Here is a 21929-nt window from a genome sequence, read left to right as displayed (position 1 = left end):
TGGAGTCTTAAAGCCACGCTGCATGTGAATGATGGATAATAAATGCAAGGCATTGGTTGGATGTTGGCCAAGATACATGAGCCCACTAATCGCGTCAAGGTTCCTTGCATGATGTGGGTCCCTACACTAATATAAATACATCACTGAAGGGGAAATATAGAAAATTAAAAACAATCACTCCTTACTTACTGAGTGAGGAGTGCATATAGATGCATCCTCCTCTCACCATGCAGGTAGCTGACTACCAAATGAGGGAGCTAATTGCACCTGTGCAGGACACCGATGAGACAGCCGATTGGCAGTACCAGTGTGGTTCACTGATTGAAGTGCAAGGCAACCCGCCAAATTATTATGGTGTCATTATGGGTTGCTGGTGCATGGTGAACTACATGTATCAGAAGGTCTGCCACTTTGTATTCACTCTGGGAGTATACACCAAGCAGCCACCCCCCTCTATATCAAGAGGCAGTGTGAGTGGCTGTCTCATCGGTGTCCTGCACAGGTGTAATTGGCTCCCTCATTTGGTAGTCAGCTACCTGTATGGTGAGAGGATGCATCTATCTGCACTCCTCACTCAGTAAGTAACGGACGTTTTCTGTGATTGTTAACAACATTGAATGGGACAAGAGAAGTTCTCAGCGATGGCTCCCAGGAAACATACACACTAGCATTATTTATTAAGTCTGAATGGAAGATAGATAATGTAGACCAACATGAGAACTTTTTTATGCATCTGATTCTGTACTAGTTATAGACCACTTCTGTGGGACATCATGATATAATATTCCATCTGGTTTTATTAATGCAAGATAAAAAAAACATCTTAAAGGGTATGCACAGCTTTGGGGGAGTAATCTATTGATTAAAGAGGTTGTCGCAAGATTGGCTTTTATCACCTTATCCACAAGGTAGGTCATAAAAGTCTGAACTGTGGGGATGAGGGGGGGGGGGGGAGGGGGTCTGACTGCTGACACCCCCACCAATTCAGAGAACAGGGATCCTGTGTCGTAATCTTCTCACTGTAGGCTCACTACACCCCCACATTGAGGACTAGTTGTTACACATGTACATTGCCACTCTATTCATCGCCTGAGCACTTGTACTCGGCTATTTCTGTCTGCCCCATTGAAATGAATGGACTACTGCCATGAGACCAAAGATCCAATCAATCTCCATGCCAAAACGGTGGGTACAGCGAGTCTGCAGTTATGAGAAGAGAGGAACGTGGGACCCCTGTTTTGGGGATCAGTGGGAGGTCTCAGCAGTGAGAGCTCCACAATCAGACTTTTATTATCTAGCCTTTGAAGCGGTGATGAAAGTTAATATTAGTAAAAACCTTTTAAATGCATGTATTTTGAGCTGAAAATCATTTTTGCAATAGGGTTTGATTTTAAGTTTTGTAACGTTTGGGATATGCAGCTTCTACTAATCACTGCATGTAAAAGGACCTCCAGTAGCTGTTTGCGGAGCCCAGCATGTGGGCTGGGCTCTGCACACAGCTCCATTGTAATCTCCCATTGAGAACACGGCATGCGATCTGTGTTATCTCTCTGCGGCTGAACAATGGATTTTAAGCTCACCTTAAAATCATCGTTCAGCCAAAAAGTGCACGATGGCCGCATTTAAATGCAACAATTATCGCTCATTTACCGTTGTTTTAATGAATTTTGAGCGATAATCGTTGCCTGTAAATGGCCTTCAGTCTGCAGCTTACAGTCTATAGTGAGATGCAGAAGTTGAAAGTGCAAAATTTAAAATCAAACCTTTATTGCAAAAATGATTAATTCATGCATTTACGGTAAGTAAACAAATTCATCCGTGGCCTTTAGTCTGGTCATGGGTATACTGGTAAATCTATCACATAGCCAAATTAAAATCCAACATGATTGGTCCATAATCTTTCCCTCCACAAAAAACACAAGTGGTCCACGCTCCTCGCCAATAGATTGTCTGTAGATCCTATTAAAAATGTGGCATCCGACAACATACATAGAATGGTAATACCTTTAGTCTTATTCGACATGGGGCTCTTATACTTTGTTTCCAGCAGGGGGCTGTAGGGTACGCAGGCCTAAAACCAGAATGCTGAGAAATGCTCATATTATTTTCCTGTTAATTCACCTTTTTTCATATATTCCAGTTCTTGGTTAAGATCTAATGTGAAAATAACCATTCCAGTCTTAACTAAATACTCAACTTTTGCTCCATCTGACAAATGGAGCTTTCCCATGTATTTGTATCTGAGCCCCAGCTGCTCACAGGCTGCACATTACATCAAGCCTTATCAAAGCAAATACAGTGAAGTCATCCTAAATCTGCAGCCCAGAGACCGGAAGCAAATGAATGCATCTCACACACTGCAGATGAAACCTGCTCACACTATTCGTTTCTGTTTGTGGCCCTAAGCGTTTGGTCAGTAGGGGCCAACCATCTACTGTCTAGGGGCCGTGTCCATTAGATTCTACCGGTCTAATGCTTTTCTTTCACTTGGAGGTAAGAAGTGCCAGAGGGGCCTCTATAAAATTACAAAGTGCCTAAAGTTCTCACACAGCCCTATCGAGGGGAAAATAAAAAAGTTATGGCGACAGACAGAAATTAAAAGTCAAAGGATGGCGACAGAAATTATTATTTTTTTTAATACCGGTAAAAGGTATTTTATTAAGTATTACTATATTAAAAAACCTATATATAAATTTTATATCGCGGTACTCGTACTGGGCCAGTTTTACTGCACCATGAACGTCGTAAAAATAACCCCCTCACAAATGTTTCAGTTGTGGGTCTTTTCCCAATTTGCACCAAATATAAATTTTTTTAAAATCTTCCAATACAGTAAATGATACATTGAATGGATGGTGTCATTGAAAAAGACAACTAGTCCAGCTGGAAACAACCCCTCATGTAGATGTTTCACCTGAAAAATCAAAAGGTTATGGGTTTTTTTCAGATATTGATTACCTATCCTGAGGATGTAAAAAAAAAAAACTTTTAAAACTCCTCTAACCCATTCCCCTTTTCTGCACGCTTTTCAAGACAGTCTTGTGAGGAGCAAAAAGTGTCTAAAACACTGAATAAATCTGAAGCAAGGGATGTTCTCCAGGTATTTGGCACCAATTGAACCCAAAATCTGCTACAAATTTAACTTGAAATTCCAAATTTGGGACTGAGTAGGAGCAAATCTTCAACTGTTTCAGAGTATATTTTTATACTCGGCATTGTGAGAGGGACTTTTATACTATTTGTATAGCGCCAACTTATTCCGCAGCACTTTCAGGTAATTTATTCATTACCTCCCAACAAGCTGGGTACTCATTTTACTGACCTCAGAAGGCTGAGTCAACCTTGAGCTGGTACCTGAACCATGCGGTGATTGAACCAGCAACCTTCAGGTTGTGAGTGAGAGCTCTCTGCATTCTGCTGCCTTAACACTCTGCGCCACACAAGGCCATTAACACTTTATGCAAACTCTTTCAGTCATTCGAAAGATTACCCTTGCATGTAAATGGGCCTTAAGGGCTCTTTTACATTGTTCGGTTACATAATCGTTCAGTGTAAATGCCGGCAGCGACTGAACGGCTAATGATTATTCGTATGTTAGTTAGTTTCTACGGGCATAAAAAAATCAGGCAGTCATTCATCTGCATAAACCGGACGAACAGTAAGCAAACAAATTATCGTCAAGTTTACATTCAACAATTATCGTCCAGTGTCACATGACTCATGTGTCTTTTGTTTTTTCCAACAGGGTTTTCCTGGAGACTTCGGTGAGAGGGGTCCTCCTGGTTCAGATGGAAGTCCAGTAAGTTGTGTCACTTCACAAAACCAACATCTATAGTGATCTAACCATAGCCGCCCGTGTGCAGAACTGTTTTTACAACTCTTAGGGCTCATTCACATCTGGGGTTCAGTTTTCTTACTCTATTATGGGAGCAATAAAACGGCACTCATTGGCCTAATGGATCGGTCTTATGATCGAACCCAATGGCACCAAACACAACCTAATGACTATAACGGGGTCAGTTGGGTTTCTGTCTGGCATTTTACAGGACTACATAGCGATACATGCCGCGCTATTTCATCCTGTCTTTTAACACAACCTCCGTGACTGATGTGAGCAGACAGTCTACATGTTACAAGCAACATCACCATGTTAGGGCTTAGTCACACGGGCGTTTATTGCCGCGATTTGCGCATGCGCATGCGTCCGGCGACTTTTTAAAACCATTGCTTTGCAATGGTATCGGACACATGAGCGCTTTTTATGCGCTCGTCCGATAAATTAGAGAACAGAAATCGCAGATCGCACCTATCTGCGATCTGCGATTCCTGTTCTCTTCTCTATATGCGCTCAACGGGGCCGGCGGCAGCAGCGCCGACCCCATTGAGAACATATAGAAGACAAATCATTCTTCTCTGCCACAGCTGGAACAGCTGTGGCAGAGAAGAACGATGTTTGCCCATTGAATTCAATGGAGCGGCAATACAGCCGCTCCATTGAAAGCAATGGGCTGCCGGCGTGCGCGGGGTTAATTGTCGGGAAGGGGTTAAATATATAACCCCTTACCTGCAATGCATCCTTAAATGTGAAAAAATAAAAAAAAAGGATGTTCTCACCTGCTCCCGGCAGCTGGAGATCCCGGCGGTCGGCCTGCAGTGGGTGTGAAGGAGGTGTGACTCAGGCTTGCCCCTGATTGGCTCAGCCTGAGCCAATCAGAGGCTGAGCTCAGTCACACCCATTCATGAATTCATGAATGGGTGTGACTGAGACTTGCTTCTGATTGGCTCAGCGCTGAGCCAATCAGGGGCAAGCCTGAGTCACACCTCCTTCACACCCACTGCAGGCCGACCGCCGGGATCTCCAGCTGCCGGGAGCAGGTGAGTACATCCTTTTTTTTTATTTTTTCACATTTAAGGATGCATTGCAGGTAAGGGGTTATATATTTAACCCCTTCCCGACAATTAACCCCGCGCACGCCCGCAGCGCTTGCATTCAATGGAGCCGCTGTATTGCCGGCTCCATTGAATGCAATGCGCTGGACAGCTCCGGCCCGTTTCTAATGAAACGCGGCTAGGAGCAGATTTTCGGGCGATTTTTGGGCCGATTTTTCGGCGCCGGTCACGCGATTTGCGCATGCGCATCCGTCATGCGATGCGCAAATCGCGTGAAAAAACGCCCGTGTGACTAAGGCCTTATATTGAAATCCATTGTAAAATGTTGATTGTAATGGAAACTATTCAATGATTTATCATGTCCGTGTTGGGGTGGCTGGCAGATGGCACAGGAGCCAGACTGTCAAAAATATATATTTATATTACAACAGTTACACTTGAAGAATGAAATAGAATTAGAAGCTTTTGTCAGCAAAGAGATGTATAAGGCTTTTACGGAAATGCTAGACAGCCTAACAGACTCTAAAGGAAGCAACAGCTTTAACGTGCACTGAATGAAATCATCTTTAATAACAAAGATCAGTAACTCACTTTAACCATAGAACAGGTGATATTACCAATGAACATATTAACCCAGTTAATGGCAGTCTGCCGCACACAATGACTTGTCCGCAACTGGTGGATGCATACTCCTACAACAATAGTGCCATAGGTTCCTGGCTTGACTCCAGTCACATTTCTGTATTTTGGATATTAGCTTGAGCCTGTGTGTTGTGACTAAGAGGGCTTCCTAGTCCCTGTAGTCTCTCCGGCTGTGTGCACACAATCTGGTTTTGCTGAGGCCTGCCTCACTTACGGATCTCTAGGCATACTCAGTGCTGTAACAGGAATTAGAAGCTGCTTGACAACCGAAGACAATACTTGATCTGATGAGCTGTAGGGCAGTGCTTCCCTCTCTATAACCATCTTAGTCACAGTCCCTCTGCCTGTATCCTTTATGAATCTGTATTATGGCTTCCATCGGCTTCCCACTTATGGTGATGGTTTCTGGACTTAGTGATGGTTAAGACAGAAACAGTCACACTTTCAGTTCACAGGCTGCTCCTTCTCTCAAGCAGTTGCTCCTCTCCAGCAGGCACAGAGCCCCTCAAACGCATCCTCCATGGCTCTGTCATCCGTCCCTCTCTGTATCGCAGTTCTCTCTGTTCCTGCTAATCCACAGGAACACCCGCCTGTTTGGGGGGCAGAGCTTAGTTTGAACACCATAACATTCACTTATCGTGCAATTAATGTTTGGACTGTTCCATACGTTTTTGCAAACGTGTTTGCATCTGCATGGCTCCCCCTTATATCAGCACAATGGTGGTCTTATTATTGACCATTCAACACATTCTAACCAGCATAGCTGCTGCGCTTCCATAGCTCATTGATGTCATCTCCTGCTAATGTAATATGGTTCATATTAATGCCAGATATCCCTGCAGACTGTAAGTTGTAAAGTGCATAACCCTTCTTATTAACCATGCATAATGACGGAAATGGCATAGAGACTCATTTATCAAAAGCCGTTTTACTTGTGATGATCCTAACGTAATCCTTATTTGCATTTATGACATTGTATGCTTAATATCAGCAGCACTTCTGTTTATGAACCCATCAGAGAAGTCACAGATGGGATTTTTCACAAGTTGCGTATTGTGTTATGTTACTCGGGATTGAAAAATGAGCCGTTTAAGATCTTTCAGCAGTTCTTCACATCGCTGACTTTATTCTCTTTTGGTATCTATTTTTGTTTACAAATATCCATGATGAGATCTTTTCCCTATATTAGAACGGTTACATTGTAGTAGAAATGACAAAAAGCTTGTCGCCCACATCTCAAAAAAGCATATACGCACTGCTAGTAAGGGTTTCTATACAGTGGAAGCAGCCTAGATTAGGCGGGTCACATCCTGTATTCTATTACAGGGGTTGTCAGTTGAAAAGTACCCATGGGCTGTCTTCAGGATGGAACCAGCAATGGTAGATCCGTGGGATTCCATTGCCTGGGACTACTGCCGATCAGCTGTTTGCTAGGCCAGCGCCATTGTCCACTGAGCTGACTTCTACAGGAAGCACATCTCTTCATTCTTACTGCAGTGATGAGGCTTGGTATTGCAGGCCAAGCTTTCGTTGAAATGAATGGGAACTTAGCCTGCAAAACCAAGCCTCAACGGAAACTTGGCCTGCAATACCAAGCCTTGCCACTGCAGTAAAAACGGAGCTGTCTGTTTGCTGCAAGAATCAGCTCAGTGCGTAAGTGCACCAACCTGGTGAATAGCTGATTAGTGGGTGTCCTAGCTGACTGATCCCTGCTAGAGATGCAAGCAAGCACACTCGGATAAAGCAGTTACTCGCTTTTCTCGAGTAACTGCTTACTAATCCGAGCAGGCGCGTGGGGGGCGGGGGGGGGGGCAGCGGGGGGTAGAGAAAGAGATCTCTCTCTTACTCACCCCCGCCCCCCCTGCTTTATCCAAGCGTGCTCGCTTATCTCTAATCCCTGCCTATCTACTACTGATGACCTATCCTGAATATAGGCCATTAATAGTTTACAACTGGACAACCTCTTGAAATAGTAAAAACCTGCGCAGGACTACCCTCTTCATAGACACAAAAAGGTAGTAGGAAATTGGCCTGATAGTCATGAAAGGATGGAAAACATGTTCTTCTGTGCCCGACAAGGAAAGGTGGAAATTCTATGTCAGAGGGGGCGTCTTTTTCGTCTATGTATTCATTATACAAGTACTATGACCTCCCTCTGGGTAGTGGTTGCCTAATCAAGGTCATCCAGACTTTGATGGTCATCAGGTGAGCCTTCTATCCCTTTGTAGGGTATAGTGAGTGGTAACATTAACACTTTCCATACTCCCTTGTTGCTAATAATTTGGTGTATGACTGCCATTTCTAGAGTACCACCTTCCATATTAGGGCTGGGGGCTCCCCCTCCCCCCTTCACAAATTCTATAATAGTTGCAAAGACCACCTCGTGGAATGATCTCCTTGACATCTACAGTATTTGTCATAACAGGTAATTTGAAGGGTAAAAATTAGAGATGAGCGAGTATACTCGCTAAGGCACATTACTCGAGCGAGTATTGCCTTAGCCGAGTATCTCCCCGCTCGTCTCTAAAGATTCGGGGGCCGGCGCGGGTGACAGGTGAGTTGCGGCGGGGAGCGGGGGAAAGAGAGGGAGAGAGAGATCTCCCCTCCGTTCTTCCCCGCTCTCCCTCGCAGCTCCCCGCCGGCCCCCGAATCTTTAGAGACCAGCGGGGAGATACTCGGCTAAGGCACTACTCGCTTATCTCTAGTAAAAATCTGTTAGTGAAATAACTATTCTTCATGCAATAACAGTTCTGGAATAATTCTTCTTAGATCCCTGCGTTGTGCCATTCCTCTGTTAGTTCTCCTGAAAATTTATGACTTGGCTGACAACTGGCTGTTACCATTTGAGGGTAGACTGTGCAGGAACACACTTTGAAATGGTAACGGCTAGTTGTCAGATTATTCATAAATATTCAGGAGAAATAAGAGAGGAACAGCACAATGCAGAGCTACAAGGAAAGATGCCCCAGAGCTCAGATCTTATGGGGATTGCAAGTGTTACTAAAATAGACAAGTAAGGAGTGGTGGCAGGTCCATTTCTGAAAATGCTGCTATGATAGAGGAAAAGGAATATGATGTTGCCACAACTTTCCAAAATGATTGGGTCCAACCCTTACAGGGGTTGTGCCAAGATTCACAACCCCTTTGACAATGTGGGGTTTGGATGGCCAGTTGATCTCCATTTTTGGCATCCCTGGCAAAGAACTGATTTTGTTGGGGGAAGTCATAGCCAGCCTGACCTTTACCCTGTAGCAGCCACTGCATGGAAAATATATTATTCCAGGATGGCCATTCACATGAAGGCCCACCAGGATGGGAGCTGCTCTTAAAGCAACCCTCCAGTCCTGGACAAGAAATATGCCTGAAATGCATTTCCAACTACCGGATGTACACTGTGCATTAGTGTACATTGATTGTCTAAGACACTACATACTGCTCTGACTGGTCAGCACTGCTTAATCAAAGTAGGTGTAATGTCTTAGGCTATGGATGTATACGAATGCACAGTGTGCATCAGGTAGTCAGAGAAGTAATTCGGCCACCTGTTTTAGTCCAAGACTGGAGGGTTGCTTTAATGAGTTGAGTGGCTCTCTGTTCTGGAACATATAGGAGGGTCTCGAACAGAGAAACAGCTTTATGATGTTCATATTCTGTAACAGGGAATGTCATTTTGGCACAACCCCTTTTATATCCAAAAATGCTTTGGCCCACATCTAATAACACACTATAAAACCATGAAGGCTAACTTATTTATTTTTCAGGGAACAGTTGGTGGTGCTGGACCTCCTGGCTTTCCTGGTTTGAGAGTAAGTGCAAGTAATCTTGTATTATTATTATGCTGCATATGAATGGAGAATATAGCTGTTGTTTCTAGAGTATTTCAAAAGTTGATTAATGTATCACAAAATAGGCATTGAAGTTTGATAGTTAAAGGGATTGTCTGCCCTCTTTTCCACTGATGGTCTATCCATCAGCTATTGTCCAGTCCCGTCTCAAGGGAGGAAGTGCTGATGCCAGCTTCACTGCCATTGAAATCAATAGGTGAGCCGTCCTATTCCTCCACTTCCTGCTCCTCTCCTGGTGAAGACAGGATGCAACATCCTAACCACGGGAGGAGCAGCAAGTGGAGAAGCAGCGCGGCTCTTGTATTGATTTCAATGGGATCAAAGCCACTTCCTGTACTTGCCTGCCTTGACAGTTGGCCAGACAATCAGCTGATGGACGAGGGTCTGAGCAGCGGACCCCCTGTACATCAACTACTGTTGACCTATCCAGAGACTTGGTCATCAGTGGAAAAGAGGGCAGAGAGCCCCTTTTAGGAAAGAGTCGAGCAAGCATGCTCTACTGGTGCTATAATTCTCATATGCCGCAAAGGAAAGAACCACCCGCATGTGCATCTACTGTGTAGAGTCAGGGAATCACCATTCCCCTAATATGTGGGGGGCTTCCTGTGCATATTCCATGAATCTCTAAAGAGACCGATCCTGGGAATTGTAATTTTGCAACAGTTGGAAAGCAATAGGTTGGAGATCGCTGTATAGGATTGTGCTTTCTGATATGGGAATACCCCTTTAAAGCGACCCTTTTGGTTCAGGACAAAATTAAGTCCCAGGGCCATAGGGAGAGGGGGGCTATGTTATCTGCAGTATTTTTCTTTCTCTGTCGGCTCTCCGAGTCGCTTGTTCTGGGTTCCATTTTTAGCCATCCACAATAGCTGAAGCTATGTTCAGAGTACCTAATCCTCACAGTGCATTAGTATTGTTAGACTACCAATGCACTGTACCTGCTCTCTGATTGGCCAGTGCTGCTTACATAATCAGTGCTAACCAGAGAGCAGTGTGCAATAGGTAGTTAGAAAATTGTAGTAGGCATCTTAGATGGCCAAAAACATAAATAAAATATAAGCCCTAGTTATAGTTAATTTAAAAAGGCATTTTAAATAGTGTCCAGGCAGCTATACATGTAAAAAAGTAAAATCTTTTGGAGCAAAATTAATATAAGACCCTGTCTTATTTTAGGGGAAATGGGGTACTTAGGTACTCGCAAGTCATTAGAGTTTTGGCAATCAGCCTATCAGCGAGCATTTGCTATGAACATGGTTTGGAACTTGGACATGATCATCCATCCTGTATGCATTTTAGCCTTTTACTCCCCACTTCTGCACAAGCCAACCTAAAGAACCAATCACCGTGAATCAGGCAACTCAAATAACCAATCACTGTGAATCAGGCAACTCAAATAACCAATCACCATGAATCAGGCAACTCAAATAACCAATCACCATGAATCAGGCAACTCAAATAACCAATCACCATGAATCAGGCAACTCAAATAACCAATCACTGTGAATCAGGCAACTCAAATAACCAATCACCATGAATCGGGCAACTCAAATAACCAATCACCATGAATCAGGCAACTCAAATAACCAATCACCATGAATCAGGCAACTCAAATAACCAATCACCGGGAATGAGTAAATCCAAACAACCAATCAGGTTGTGAATGGTGTGCATTTGGGGAGTAATATAGATATATGTATGATCCTGTATGATCACATATGTATGCTAGCACCAAGTGCCGATGCAGTCATAGGATGCATTGATGAAAAAGGACTAAATTGTCACCTTACTAGTATCCATGCAGATGGTGTTGTCCAATAACTAGAGATCCTCTATGAATAAGACTCCTCTACATGAAGGCTGTTTGGAGTCCCTGAAGATACCCCATAGGTACATACAATATGCATCCCGTTGAGCTATTGCACGTTTTCTATGAAGTTGTGTAACGCTCCTTGTTGGTGTCCTACTTGCTCCTTAAAGGATCTCTCATAAAATAACACTTCTCTTCCTGTACACAGCGAGTCTTGCCATTTGGCATCGTGCCTCTTCGTTTGTTGGACAATTCACACAAATCAGACTGGAACATTTTGGTAGTTTTAGACAAAAGAGTGTTACCGAGCTGCCAACACTAAGCTTTTATCCCAGCTGTAGATCTCAAGAGCCCGGTGATTTATTGTGGAGAGTTAGCCGCAGTTCTCGGCTACTGAATCTGAATGGTTTGTAGGAGCCTTGTGAAATAAATACTGTCGCTCCATACTGACCTCGCAGTGTGCCAAGAGTCTCCTGAACAGGGGGGATGCTTGGATTCACTCAATAAATACTTTATTTAACACTAGGGAAATTCGGAGACCCCTCTTAAGGTATAAACAACTACAAAAAAACATTCAGGTTTAATTAAGCTTGCTATCTTTTTCTCTTTGATGGTTCGCTTTATTTGATGGCTTTCTGGACACTGAGCTATATCGGAGATTCTGTCTTACTTCTCGTGTCAATGACTGATCAATAAGGAACCCATAATGAGCACAATAGAGACGTGTCCACCCTATAAACATATATAGCCTCCCAGCCGTCCTTTCATATCACATCTTCATTTAAAAAAAATGTATCATTAGTTGCATTTTCCAGCCATCCCAAATATCCACTCTACTCGGTTGGCTAATCCTTGCCCACATGTGTGTTGGCCATCGCTTTTCTTCTCATACTGCACTATATAGAGCATAGATCCTCCAACCTTTCTCTTCCTTGCAAGCCACATTGGGTATTAAGAAAGAAAAAGTTTATCCTAGTCACACGGCTTTTATCCTAGTATCACCTATCAGTGATTTGGACTATTGTGATACCAAGACATATTTTATTGCACTAAGGCAACCAGCTGGGAAGCCAAGCAGTGCCAAGTGTTTTATACTACGTATGATGCCTGTAGTGAGGTAAATGCTAATGAAATAGTTCACTAAAAGAGAAGACCTAGAAGAGTCTGTGTAAAATTGAGGATTACCTGGTACTTGTTGTCAATCACCACCCTTATGGTTCTGTAGCATAACCCTAACTATTTTCGGTTTGGTGGACTGCAAACCACAGGTAAGCCATGACATGTCTTACTGTAGTTCCCTACATGTAAACTAGTAAGACGTACGGTAATCTTATTTTAAAAGGGTTATCCGGGACTTTACTATTGATGACCAATCCTCAGAATAAGTCCCCAATAATTGACTGGCAGGAGTTTGCCAATCCACAGATCATTCAGCCCGCTGTCAGTTCAGCGAGCCAGACGTCTTCATCGGCGTTTAAGGCCAGAAGTGTAATAGTCATCGTCACTTCCATTGCAAATCACGGTAAGTGATGCCTCCTGTTCAACTTCTGGCTCTTCATTGAGCCAGAAATATAATAGAAGACATCATTCCCATTGATTTAAATTGGAGTGAATCTGTCTATTACACTTACCTGTCCACCGATGACTACAGGTAGGATAAAGAATCAAAATGACAGCCTCCAAATGACATGGCTTGAAGTAACGGAAGCAGAAACTTTAAGTGGTGAAATGCTGACCGTGTGTTTGTTGGGGCGAACCAATAAAAAAAAATATTATGAATGAAATAAACAGAATAAGATTGAAATATACATGAATAAATGAAATGAGTGGATAAAAAACATGGGGTATTCTGCAACGCATTTTTTTTCTTTAAATGCCTTAACCAGTTTTTAATCTTTTTTTTTTTCTTTTTTTTTTAGTATTTTTCATTGTTAATTTTATTGACTCTTTTTTTAATATTTTTAACTAACTTTTTCCTATGTTTTTAATTATTTCTATTGGTTATACAGACACACGTTTTATAATTATTATATGTTTTATTTTTGTAGTATTATTTTTTGATTTCCAGTATTTTGATTGTTCAAAAAGATAGCAGCATGGCTACATCAGAACAGCTCCATGAATAAGTACAGCACCAGGGCTAAGCTCATTACATAAATATAGTACTAGAATCAAATGCATAAATACAGCAAGAACAGACTTCAGTACATAGATACAATACCAGAACCAAGCTCATAACAGAAATACAGCACCAGAAACCAGCTCAGTGCATAGATGCAGCAGAAACCAAACTCCGTACATAGATACAATACCAGAACCACGCTCATAACATAAACATTAGTAGAACTAGGTGACTGTGTTGTGGGGGTGCTGATGGACTGACATCATCTGGCCAAGCAGAACTAAGTGGAGAGATTATTACCAGCCTACATCGGCAAGGTGCTCCCCTACAGGCTCGTGGTCAGCACCTGGTGTGACTGCATATGGGTTGCACATAGCTAAGGCCATGGGTTGCACATAGCTTTGGTTGTCACTTGAGTCATCCGAATATGTTCAAACTATGGATAAGATATGACAACTTTTTCTTAACAAACAAACAAATGAAAACTCTTTCACATAAGTTCCATTTACAAACATCTGAAGACAATATGTAGCAGCAGCTGCTTGAGAGAAAACTTCCAATTATACAACGGAGTAATGCGGAGGCTCTGCAGCGCCACCTGTTGACTGAAAGGCACGGGACTAACTCTTCTTCTTTCATATGAAAGCTGTAGGAATAAAGATGAGCGAACACCAAAATGTTCGGGTTCGCGTTATTCGAAACGAACTTCCCGCGATGTTCGGGTGTTCGTTTCGAATAACGAACCCCATTGAAGTCAATGGGCGACCGGAACATTTTTGTATTTCGCCGATGCTCGCTAAGGTTTTCATGTGTGAAAATCTTGGCAATTCAAGAAAATGATGGGAACGACACAGCAAGTTCTCCTCTGCCACAGCTGTAACAGCTGTGGCAGAGAAGAACGATGTTAGCCCATTGAATTCAATGGAGCCGTCAATACAGCCGACTCCACTGAATGCAATGGGCTGCCGGCGATCGCAGGATGAATTGTCGGAAAGGGGTTAACTATATAAGCCCTTTCCTGCAATTCATCCAGAAATGTGTAAAAATAAAAAATATATATATACTCACCTGGTGCTGACAGACGGAGTTCAGCGCGGCAGGCTGCAGTTCTCCTGAACTGCTCTGAACAGCTGTTAGTAGTATTCAGCAGCCGGGGATTTAAAATCCCCGCCTGCTGAATAAGATGCCTCTGAATGGTCACAGCCTGACCAATCAGAGGCCAGCCCTCACTCACACCCATTCATGAATTCATGAATGGGTGAGTGAGGGCTGCCTCTGATTGGCTCAGGGGCAGGAGAGCTGCCCCTGAGCCAATCAGAGGCAGCCCTCACTCACCCATTCATGAATTCATGAATGGGTGTGAGTGAGGGCTGGCCTCTGATTGGTCAGGCTGTGACCATTCAGAGGCATCTTATTCAGCAGGCGGGGATTTTAAATCCCCGGCTGCTGAATACTACTCACAGCTGTTCAGAGCAGTTCAGGAGAACTGCAGCCTGCCGCGCTGAACTCCGTCTGTCGGCACCAGGTGAGTATATATATATTTTTTATTTTTACACATTTCTGGATGAATTGCAGGAAAGGGCTTATATATTTAACCCCTTTCCGACAATTCATCCCGCGATCGCCGGCAGCCCATTGCATTCAGTGGAGTCGGCTGTATTGCCGGTTCCATTGAATTCAATGGGCAAACATCGTTCTTCTCTGTCACAGCTGTTACAGCTGTGGCAGAGAAGAAGGATTTGTCTTCTATATGTTCTCAATGGGGTTGGCGCTGCTGCCGCCGGCCCCATTGAGCGCATATAGACGAACATCCGAACATCGTGTGGTGTTCGTTACGAATAACGAACATCCCGAACACCCTAATATTCGCCCGAGCATCAAGCTCGGACGAGTACGTTCGCTCATCTCTATGTAGGAACCTACTCAGTGATCTGCAGGATTCCTGATATTGTCCACAGGATTCTGTGGAATCTATATCAAAGTCTATTTAAAGGAAGCGAGAAGCCATCCATGGAAGGCATTACTCCAGTCTGCATTCTACTCGACGCATTTAACTTGTGGACTTCATGAAACACCAGTTCGTATGTTTAACTACCAGGCATCTCATTACTTTTAAAACATTTTTATAGTTTTTTTTATATATAGTTTTTATAGATTTCTTCAGCTTTAACAGAATTGTGAGTAGCCTAGTACTGCGTATACCCAGGGAGGTTCTTTACCTGGGCCATTTTGTAATGGAGACCCCTTTAAACAGCCACCAAACACAATATATTTTTATTATAGAATTTATGTAAAATAAGAACAAGATAGTTAAAATTTCTTTAAACGAGAGCTCCTATATAATATAATCGCATGGGCATTTTCACCCACCAAACAGTCCACGGAAGTGACCATTAGGACATGCAGTTACCATGCTAGATACAAATGGCACACCTGACAGCGAGAAGGAAGTGTCGGGAGGGATCATGTGACACGTGTCATTAGCACTTCCTTCCTATACATCCTAACATACATAGTAACATAGTATGAAATGCTGAAAAAACACAAATATACTTCCAGTTCAGCCTGTCTCCACCCCCACCCCCCACCCTTGTTGATCCAGAGGAAGGCAAAAGAAAAACAAATGAGGCAGACGCCAATTTACCCCATTTGGTGGAAAAAATTCCTTCCCGACTCCATAATGGCAGCCAGAATAATCCCTGGATCAACATTTGAAAGTTCCTACCTGACTCCAAGACCCGGCTCAACAACCCGCTGGTTATTTAATGTCTATATCCTGTAATATCATAGCGCTCTAGAAAGGCATCTAGTCTCCTCTTAAACTCCTCTATGGATTTTACCATCACCACGTCCTCAGGCAGAGAGTTCCACAGTCTAACTGCTCTTACAGTAAAGAACCCTCTTTTGTGTTGGTGATGAAACCTGCTTTCTTCTAGGCGTAGCGGATGCCCTCTTGTTACTGATGCAGTCCTGGGTGTAAACAGATCCTGGGAGAGATCCTTGTATTGTCCCCTCATGTATTTATACATAGTTATTTGATCGCCCCTTAGCCGTCTTTTTTCTAGAGTAAATAATCCCAATTTTGATGCCTCTCTGGGTATTCCAGTCCCTTCATTCAGTTTATTAATTTAGTTACCCATCTTTTAACCCCCTCAAGCACTGCAATGTCTTTCCCAAGTACTGGTTTCCATAATGGTACACAGTATTCCATGTGAGGCCTGACAATCCTGATACTAAAACCCCAACATAACAGGATTAGCTCCTGTTCACATTATGGTTTTTGACACAGATTTTGCCATGACCTCTAGTAGTGTAGTAGAGAGAAATGGTTTATAGAATTTGCATCAGTTGGTCTTAAAATGATTTGCTGGAACTTGGATATTGATGACCTATCTTTGGGTTAGATCATGAATATCCGTGAGATGGGATATAATATCCTTAGGACAGGTCATGGATGATATATAGGTGGGGATCCTACAGCCCTGCCAATCAGCTCTTTGCGGCGGTGGTGCAAATCCGGTACATCACCATCCATTGCATAGTGACTGTGTCAGGAATTACTGCCTGGTCACATTCACTTTAACCCCTTAGTGACGAGCCAATTTTTTGGTTTAAGGACCAAGCAATTGTCATTGTGGCATTGCAAGAGCCATAACTCATTGACATAGCCATATGAAGGCTTGTTTTTTGGGGTAAGTGTTGTACTTTTTAATGGCCTCACTCTTGGGTACATATACTCAATCTAAAGGTTGAAAGATAGGTTACCAATATTTAAAGGGGTTGTACCAAGATTGAATTTTAGCAGTTATCCACATAATAGGTGATAAAGGTCTAATCAGTTGGGCTCTCACCGCTTCGAACCCCACCAATCCAAAGAACAGGCATCCCTTGTTCCCCTCTTGACTTTACTGTAGGCTCGCTGCACCCACCTGTGGTGACGTCCCATTGAATGAAGCGGAAGTTGCACATGTGCCATCAAGCTCCATTTGTTCTAATGGGGCCGATGAAAATAGCCAAGTACAAAACTTGGCTATCTCTGGCAGTCCCACTGAAGATGAATGTTGCAGTACCCATAGATGCTCGGTTGCCACTCCACTCAGTCTCCTACTCCTTGCGAGAGGTGCAGTAAGCCCACTGTGAGGGTCAGTAAGGACATGGAGCCCCCATATTTTGCATGGGTGGGGTCTCAGTGGTAAGACCCCCACCAATCCGACTTTTATCACCTATCTATAGGATAGGTGGTAAAAGTATGAATCTTGGTACAAACCTTTTAAGTCATCGAAAACCTTTTTAACATCTGAATCATATAGAAATTACTCAGTTTTATAAAAAAAAACAAAAAAAAAACATGATTTCAGTCATTCCACACTATATGCTATGCAGAATACAGCCAAATCGGATAATAAATAGTGTATAAGCTCATTGTTATGCAATTAGGATCCCAATTCTGGTCAGTTCTTCAATGTACCGGTTCAAAGCTTTGATTTCATTTTATTGCACAAAAGTACAAAATAAGATGTAATAAGATGATGTCGATCCCCCACCTCCACTAAAATATCAGAACTGAAACTCCTCTTCCAGATGTGAAAGAATTCTTCATGGAAGCCCTGTTGTTTACGAAGGACCCTATGAATGTGAGAGTTATGTCCCATTACCACTAATGGCAGAATAAGTCCACCCTCAATTACCTATGCATGGATTAAACGTACATTGACTATGGATCGAGCAAAAAGCGGAACTGACAAGTTCTCTTCCAAGCAAAATAATGCATTTGTACACTTATTCAGGCGAAGTAGTTAAATGGTTCCCTACATCTATACTGAATTGCTAAAATAAAAATTTGGTAATATATTTTAAATAACCCTTCTGTGTCTCCGGAGCAATTTAAAAGTCATGTGACTACTTGTCAGACTTGGAAACATTTTGGTCTCCGGTCTTTGGTTTGGCGTCAGGTATTTGAGTCTTAGTTTATGACCACCTTTGGGACTGAACTAGTCTTGTTTCTGGTGGGTTGAGGACCTGGTAAGCTGTTATCGGACTTCTATTAAAGTTACTTAAATCTCTCAAGTGCCAAAGAAGTATAATAAAAATATATTAAGAAATTATTTTAAGGGATTCTCTATAAATGCCGGCAAAGTCACTTCAAAAGCTAAGCCTCATCAAACTACAAGGACCTAGACATAAGACAGCATTATCCAAAAATATGGCAGCCCCTTTAATGCTGACGGCGGTATAGGTAGCAGACAAATAACCCATAATATTTTGTGTTTCTTTTTAGGGAGAAGTGGGGCCGGTGGGACCATCTGGGCCGCCTGGGATTCCTGGTCCTCTGGTATTTTGGAAGCCATCAGTGTTTTTGACTCTCTGTACATGTGATCATATGAACTTACAACTATATATCCTTATTTTTAATTCTAGGGCCTTGGGGGAATTATGGGCCAACCTGGACTGAAAGGTGATAAGGTGATCTAAATATTTCTATTATCGGTGTGAATATTACTACATAGAAAATCCCCACTTGTAAAGTTAATGAAGTTTGTTGAAAGAGTAATTGACAACTAAGTTGAAGTGTTTTGAGCGGCTTGGCAGAATTTTTGGAATTTTAATTCTTTTTTAATTCTTGAGAATTTCTGCAGCTGTTACTGCCAGAGAAGCTTGTACACTTCTGAGAGTCATTGTTATTATCATTGTTATTATATGACTTATCACAGTATATTATTTAGGGTGAAGTCGGATTCTCAGGGGAGCCAGGCGAGCCGGGCTATTCAGGAGATAAGGTAGGTTACGCAGCACATTAATACGGATATCAAGTTTATTCATGCACATTTCTGAAGAGGTTATCTCGAAGCTGGCATCTCATGTAGATACTTTAGCCAACTTGGCCATAAAACCACGAGCCGTTGTTCACAAATCTAAAACAAGTCTGTCACCTAATTTTAGTGATACGAGCAGATTACAGAGTTACATGTGCAACACCCCAGTGGGGTGACCCTAAGCACTTGACTAAACATGAAGAGCTGGGAGGGATAAGTGTTGGCTTCTCACAGCAGCACTTACCAGGCTCTGGTCCCGGAGGGATGACGTGTAACCAAGGCTAGAGCAGGATCGCAGGCCACCTTTGACACTCCTAGGATAGGGAATGCCAATAAACAGGTTGATCGGGATAGTAGTAATTATCACTCGTGACGCCACCGTTCCCACACACCGGTATGCCACGCGGCGAAGAAATAACACAGAGACTTGTGTATAGTACCTCGAGTCCCCAGGAATGGTTAGGGCCTAGGATAACTTTACTTAAAGAATAAACTTTTACAAAAACAGGTATTCAAGGAAATGCAGGTACAATTTTCTTTATGTGGAAGCAGGCTGGAGCTCAGAGGTCAGGGAGGATACACAGGATGAAACCGGCCCTAATGTCCAAGTAATCTGTACGGTACCGCTCCTGGACTGGGGGCACTCCAGAGAAGGAAGGGGGTAGGGGTCGCTCTGCAGTCTGTCTGGCAGACAGTTATTTAAAACAAAAAACTTAGCAATAACACCCCGCATGGCAGGTGCGTGGGTGTGACTCAGTAGTGTACCTCTGTGCGGTGATCCTGACGTTGGACGGCAGCACAGGAAAAGCCTGCAGTGTGAACTGATACTTGTATGATGGGTTCCTCTATACAGAACTATTGGAAATTGTTCTCACTCTAAGATCTTGCGACTCATTCCATTCACATCCACACTCCAGTTGCTATGGCATATCTCTCCTCTTCCTCCATCTTCACCTACATGGAAGCTGAAGGTGCTTCCAGGTGGCTCTGTGTTAGCACTCTCTCAGGTAGCAGACAAGATGGAACTCCTTTCACGCTCTCAAGCACTCCTATTTATACCTTTATTTATACCACGTGACAAGGCAAACTGATACATTTACATGCTGGCAGTGATTTTATTGCTGTTAACCTCTCAAGTGCCGCTGCTGTGCAACTCACACACTAAATATGACAAGACAAGGAACACAAAAGGGGAAATGATTTACTGGCTCAAAAGGCACAAATTAGTTATTTTACTAATTGGTTAAAAATGCACTTAAAACAACTGAGCTCTGCGACAAATATATTACATGAGGCAAAAATTCTAAATCCAGAATTTAAAAAGTGACATTTTCAGGAGGGTTTTTCCAGTTTTATGGTGACTGTTGGGGGTTTAAAATAAGTTTTCAGTAAAAGTGGACTTTAATCGCGCTGTCCTCCAAACTCTTCAATTGATGACGTCATTATACTGCCTGTGATTGATAAACGAGAAGGTTAGTTTATGACTGATGTTTTTATAGCACTATTGAAGGGCAGCGATTATTTTTTTCAATTTCTATGGTTTTTTTTGTTGCTTTTCAACAGTTTCAGTCTGATGATAACATTGCATAATATCTCCTAGTGACTCAATCTATTTCGATAGGGTGCTGCGGGTTTGCCGGGACCTCCTGGATTGAAAGGAAAACAAGGACCCCTGGTATGTCAGCCTGTTTTGGTTTGCAAGTAAGATCAACAATACGAATGCTATTCAAATATGTTTATCGTGAGTCGCGTTCCTTTTCGGGATGTTAGTCGAGTCCACATACATATCGAGCATGGTGTGGATGGAGAATAACTTAACAAGGGGACCACCGTAATTCAACCAAATGTGCCCTAGATCAATTTGAGAACCAGTTGGTAGCATGCATGCTATTTGGTAACTACCAAGCAGTAGAACATTCACGCCTGCCAATGGTCCCTTTTTTAGCAGACTGTTGTGAACCAGAACTCTACAAGGCTGCAGATTATGAAAATTTGCCAAAGAATTACTGCCCATCACATCGTGTATGACCACTTCTACAAAGTTAGTGCTAGATAGGGTCAATACATGTAAAGGAAAGAGAGTATGTAATTGATGAGGATGGTAGAGTTACATACAGGATAGACTGTGGAAGTTGGCAAATGCTATGAGATGATGGTTGTGGTCATTACCCGGGAAGAGGTAAGTGAAACCTGAAGGTGGGGGTGGGGGGGCAGTGTGTTCCTTCACAACAAAGGCAGGATTCAGAGGAATGCGGCCGGCGCCCAAACTAAACCTGAATTCATCGCTGAAGACAACCCGGTTCCACTCCATGGCAGTTCAGTTTCGTTGTTTGTGACACCAGTGCAAACGGAGGCGATGGTAGGGGTCACAGGCAGTGCCTGGAAATGGTTCAGACAGACACGGGGGGCCTATAACGATGATGCCTTCTGTCTTTAGATGGCGGACAACGAAACAGTTGGAGCTGCGTGTGCTTATCAGACAATCAGACGATCCTCTTTATTCATGGTCTGTCGAGGGCATTCTGATCCCGGTCACCTTGTGTGCCCTCACACATTCACTGGTCCCAACACCTCCTAACAGTCTTGTCAAAATGGCCCAGGTCGGGGGCAACTCTTACATACGGCCATCCAGCTTCTCACATTTTAATAATGCACCCCCATTGAACTCTGTTAACTCGGCGAAATCTCTTCTCTGCTTCGTAGAGGCGTCTAGTGGTCAATAAGCTCTACACAAGCAGAAGAAGAGGTCACTACATACAAGAGCCTCTTATAGGCCGGCGGAACCACTTTTAGGGCCTCAGAAGACAAGA

At 43.0% G+C, this 21929-nt stretch overlaps 1 protein-coding gene across 1 annotated transcript in view; it reads left to right on the top strand.

The window, feature by feature from the left end:
• Positions 1-21929, top strand: part of COL24A1 (collagen type XXIV alpha 1 chain) — a 276971-nt gene that overhangs the window by 133301 nt on the left and 121741 nt on the right. Inside the window, exons 13-18 of the mRNA XM_066597768.1 lie at positions 3746-3799; positions 9294-9338; positions 18585-18638; positions 18725-18769; positions 19030-19083; positions 20741-20794. Coding sequence (XP_066453865.1) covers positions 3746-3799; positions 9294-9338; positions 18585-18638; positions 18725-18769; positions 19030-19083; positions 20741-20794 — 306 coding nt within the window. The remainder of the gene's footprint in view (positions 1-3745; positions 3800-9293; positions 9339-18584; positions 18639-18724; positions 18770-19029; positions 19084-20740; positions 20795-21929) is intronic.

The sequence above is a fragment of the Eleutherodactylus coqui genome, chromosome 3 (assembly GCF_035609145.1).
Source record: "Eleutherodactylus coqui strain aEleCoq1 chromosome 3, aEleCoq1.hap1, whole genome shotgun sequence".
NCBI lineage: Eukaryota > Metazoa > Chordata > Amphibia > Anura > Eleutherodactylidae > Eleutherodactylus > Eleutherodactylus coqui.
The sequence above is the reverse complement of the archived record's forward strand: the minus strand, read 5'-3'. Positions and strand labels throughout refer to the sequence as shown.